Here is a 4,725-nt window from a genome sequence, read left to right as displayed (position 1 = left end):
TGGACTAGGGCGGCAGTGCCAGTGAAGGTTGTACGAAGAAGTTGAACGGAGTAGTCAAGAGTTGTAGAGAGTAAAGCTGGGGGACTACGCCTCTGGTACGCGGACTTGCGCGACCGAGAGACGCTGCTGGCTTTACCAGCGTGGCGCAGAAAAGCCCCAAGAAAAGTCGATGATGGCCGCCAAATAAATCTATATGGGAATCGGTAACAAGCCGCGGGAGCATTTCTCTTGTGATGGGGAGTGATTTTCTTAACCCGGCTGAGGCATTCCGAGGGCAAAAGACGGGACGGCAGCCCATACACGTAAGCGGGCGCATAAGCTGGAGTTTGCTCGACGAAAGACTACCAAAAAAGCACTTTGTGGCCGGCGCATTTTTTCATAGTGCCTCCGGACCGGAAGCCCGTGACGACGTTCAGCGCACGCGGATGTTCCAGGTACCCTTTTCTTTGTTTTCAGTTCGATGTTCGGTCAGGTGCACGCTCTCTAGATCCATTGGTTTGGAATCCGTGTCCTCCTGGACCAAGGCAGTGGAGTGCGACAAAATCGGAGCCCATAAGCTTCCTGTCGCGCAGCATTTCCCGGCTCAGGACTGCAGGGAGTAGTCCGGCACATTTTTGCCGAACGATAGTATTGCGCACCTCGACAACGCGAGGTCACCAGCGCGGGTGTAGTAGCGTGGTACTTCCTCTACGCATCGTGCTCTCATAATCAAGGGATATTCTCTCCGACCCAGTAAGCCAGTCCGGTCTTACCTGTTATACTTACCGTGTAACGGTCTGGGCCAACAATCGCGACACATACAGGGGACGACGCAGACAGGGGAGTTTGCAGTTTCCTAGGAACGGGTGTGCCTCGGTCTACCTGGAGCACGTGGCACCGCCCGTTCTCGCGATTAGAGCGGAAAAGTATCCTACATGCGATTTGCTCATGCTAGCCAGCCGCTGGTGTGAACACACAAGGTAACTTTCGGTGCTGGTCCATACTGGTCAATATAATGGCCTCCGCTGCATCCTCTGGAAGCGCGCGAGTGTTTTTCATCCAGATCATACACGTCACTTGACCAGGAAGCGTAACACTCTAGCACTGCTTCACTTGTAAACTGGCTCGGTATCGCTTGCAGACAGGCCGGTGCACACGCTGACCCATGTTCTGGATACTCTCCCACTCAGTGCGAGTCCCCCAGCTCACCACCGTGATGCGAAGTCGTGCGAGCCATACACGCGAAGGTTCTGCGGCTAGGTAAATCAGCATTTACCTTTAACGTCAGGACAATAATACGTGCCCGGGCGACACCGAGCCTTCTCTAGCACACACAACGCAGTGGCAGCCGGCCGGTTCCGCGCTGAAACGACGAGAAAGGGGCGTCTGGACGAAGGACTACTGTGGCATAGTCTTTTTGGCTGAGGCAAACCGAGTGCCGAGCACGTTCACTAGTCAGACCGGCTTCGGTGAACTCGTTGGGTGGCTGGGCTTGGAACACTCATAATTCGGAGGTGCTAGATCACCAGTCTCACACGGCTTCTATGCGAAGGTCGGAAGCTGCAGCTGCGTCAATTGAGCGCTACGTATAAAAACGTAAATACGTCAGCGCTAGGTGATCAGCGTCGATACAGCACGTACTGAAACACCACGGTGCTTGTTTTCGGGTGTTCACCGTGCATTCCTCTCACACGGCACAGGATTACTGACACTGGCGTGCCTCCAGCCGGCCCCCAGGCGCAACTCTCGTCTACTGGTGCTTCGTCAGTCCAACAACCGTGGAGGGAATTTCACTTTTGCTCCGTGCGTCTTCGGCCTCCCTTCGTGCCGTGCTTATCTTTTGTTGGATCAACGCGACTGCAGCCTCAATACGATTGCCGAAGTCTTGAAGGACTAGTTTCATGACTTCTAGGTCATCCTCCGTGTCCACGTCTCTTCCCGCTACGCTCTTGACAAACAAAACTCCACTTTCGGCGCCGACTTTGCCCCTTAGCCACCCCAGTTGCATGCTTGCAAGGACGATGTCTTCTGCGTCCTCAGCCCCTAACACTGCCTTCGCTATGCCCTCGTGACCGAACTCAGTAATAGCAGACGTCGCCTGTGCTGAACTCAAAAGCACTGTGTCGAGCAGAGTTCGTCTGAAACTGCATCGTGAGTCCGAAGTCGCATGTTCTTGCATTTCCAGCACACTGCTGCTGTCGAGGCCGAGTAGAAGGCTGTCTACGAATTCTTGAGCTGAACCAGCAACATCTTCTTCAGAAACAGACAAGGCGGCAGCAAGACCGGAGAGCGAGAGTTCTTCAGTGTAGGAAGCCAAAGTTAGAGTTGTCAGTAGCCGCAACTTCCGAAGTAGTATTGGAAGTAGAGGCGGAGGTCCCGAAGAGGAACTCGACGAGTGTCCAGAGTCTTGTTTTATGCTGCGGGCAGCTAACTCCCGTCTGCTCTCCTCTCTTTTTCGTCGGTATTCGTAAGTTGTACCTAAGCTAAAAAGACGGGTCAGAAAGAGAACTTGTCCAATGGCAACTCCCCTCTCGTGTTGTTCGGACCGAGCAGCAATCGCAACGACAGCGGGATGCCGTAGCAGCTCGGCAAAAAAATAGAGTCTAGGGTGGAAGAGGGCTCGTAGCAAAACAGCACATAAACATGTTTCCCGGTTTTCGCCTTCTGCTGCAGCATCCAGTTCAGCAAGAAAGTACTGGACAGCTCTTTCTGATGAAATCTCCTGAGGTGGTCCGCTTTTCCGCTGGGCGTTGCTTGGTCGGCGCGGGAAAGCCATGACGCGAACAAGGTGGGGCAAAGAGAGAGAGAGAATGACGGCTGAGAAAGAGAAAAGGGTCAGCTGAGACACTTACCCCATCCCGTTTCCCAACTCCGCTGCTCGAGCCGCCGGTTGAATGCGGGGACGGTGCCGACGGAGGAACGGACCACTATCTGAACACTGGGGAAAAGAGTCTTCACGTAAAAAAGACGTACCAGTGCCCCTTCCTGCCCTGTTTAACCGAGCAACATTGCCGTCCACCCTCAGTATCGACTGGGAACAACTTTTTCTTGCGCCGAGTACGACGGGCACACACGCGCCAACGGAACAACTCTACGCAAGTTTACACAGCTGTCGGGGTGTGAAAACGGCCAAGTGCAGTCTTACAGCTCTCAGGAGCAGAACTGACCAGGTGCAGATGGTCTCCGAAAAGTCCAGATGTGGACACAAGGCGAGGGCAGCCGACTCTGGAATCCGTGAGGCATGCAGAAAAGTAGCAGGGTATCGGCTTCGGCTGCCGGAACAATTGAATGCAACATGCCGCGTAAGGCGATTCTCATGCTTTGTTACAACTATAGGTACTGACAGTCGTGAGAGCGGAAGAGACTGGGTGTTATCACTGCTACAAATCCTCGTAGGTGGCTGAAGCTCCAGCAAAGGTGACGGACCGGTCAAATCGAACCTTGTGAGCGAGCGCTGGTGCCGCGCCTACAGCATGCACACGACCGTCGGCCCGTAGTATCTCGGAGGTCACCTGGGGTGGACCGGAAAATAAGAACTATCGCTCAGCCTCCCGGACCACTCACTAGGCGCCTTGATCCATCCTTTGTAACATTTCTGAGTAGGACTGCTGCTCGAAGTACACCTTGGCGTCGAGGGCCCGCCGCTGATTCAGCAGTCTCGTGCCTGGCCACAGAGACAGGTGATCGACCGATCATTCCTGTCGCGGGTTAAAAGACAAGCCACTGGCTTCCCCCTTTCTTCTCTCCAGGTCCGGGGGCCTTCACAACTTTCTTTTCTGGGTGAGCTCTTTCAGACGCGGCCGTGGGTGTCGGCCGAGGCCTGTGTACACTCACTTGATATCGGTGTGGCTACTGTCAAGGTGAGCATCGTTCTCAAATGTCCTGTCGTTGCATTTTCGTCTTCTACCACGCGCGAAGTAATTGTTGGCAATGAGTGGAGTTTCATCCTCTTGTGTTGCTGTCAAGCAAGGTACCGTCCGTTGTGCTGTCCCCCCTTGGGCTCCACTGCTTTGAGGTGGGTGCACACAAGATATACAGTAAGGAGGGTTGCGACACGTGAGTCAACTGCGAACACTGCGACAAGTTGAAAAACGCGACTTGAGCTACTGGGGGCCCTGCTCTCTCGCGCACACTCCACAAGACTAGAGGAGAATCCTTCTCTTGCGCTTTTGGATTTCTCCGGGGTTCCTTATTTTGTCGACTTTCTTCTCCAGCGCACTTGGGATCGCTGTCTTTCCCGTTTTTTTCCAGATTCAAGCCATGGCGGACCAAGGCCACGGCCTCAAGTTTCCCGGTCCTATCACGTGTAGGGCCGCGGTCTGCTTTGAGGCTGCTCGGCCGCTTGAAGTGCGTGAGCTTTTTCTTCCACGTTGTTAGGTCGCTATCTGAAATACTGAGCGACTTTCGGAGAGAGCTGATGCCTCTCTAGCGTGTCTATGCCAAATGATTTTGGCCACCATGCGACACTGTCGACGTTTTGCACGAAGTCTGTTCCCGTTCAAATCAAAGGCGTGTAAGTATATTCATGTGAACACGTATACCTACTTATATGTATACATATACATCTGTACTCTGGTATGCATGCCCAGAAATCATTTAAGTCGATGCTTCTCCTGTGCAACAACTCGTAGCGCTTCTGATTGGGGCGGCGCTTGTTAACAGCCCGACGACACGACTACATACGTAGAGTGACGAAAGGTTTTTTCTACACGACAGCATCTACAAAAAACCTTTCGTCACTCTACG

At 53.5% G+C, this 4,725-nt stretch overlaps 1 protein-coding gene across 1 annotated transcript; it reads left to right on the top strand.

The window, feature by feature from the left end:
- Positions 1–3,274: 3,274 nt before the first annotated feature.
- CSUI_011502 (uncharacterized protein) lies at positions 3,275–4,350 on the top strand (the record flags this gene model as incomplete). The annotated part of the gene is made up of 4 exons (XM_068071600.1): positions 3,275–3,281; positions 3,316–3,371; positions 3,774–3,839; positions 4,231–4,350. Coding segments are annotated over 4 exons (249 nt in total), but the record flags the coding sequence as incomplete, so codon positions are not given.
- Between the last annotated feature and the right edge of the window lie 375 nt (positions 4,351–4,725).

This window comes from Cystoisospora suis (assembly GCF_002600585.1).
Source record: "Cystoisospora suis strain Wien I chromosome Unknown contig_12546, whole genome shotgun sequence".
NCBI lineage: Eukaryota > Apicomplexa > Conoidasida > Eucoccidiorida > Sarcocystidae > Cystoisospora > Cystoisospora suis.
The sequence above is the reverse complement of the archived record's forward strand: the minus strand, read 5'-3'. Positions and strand labels throughout refer to the sequence as shown.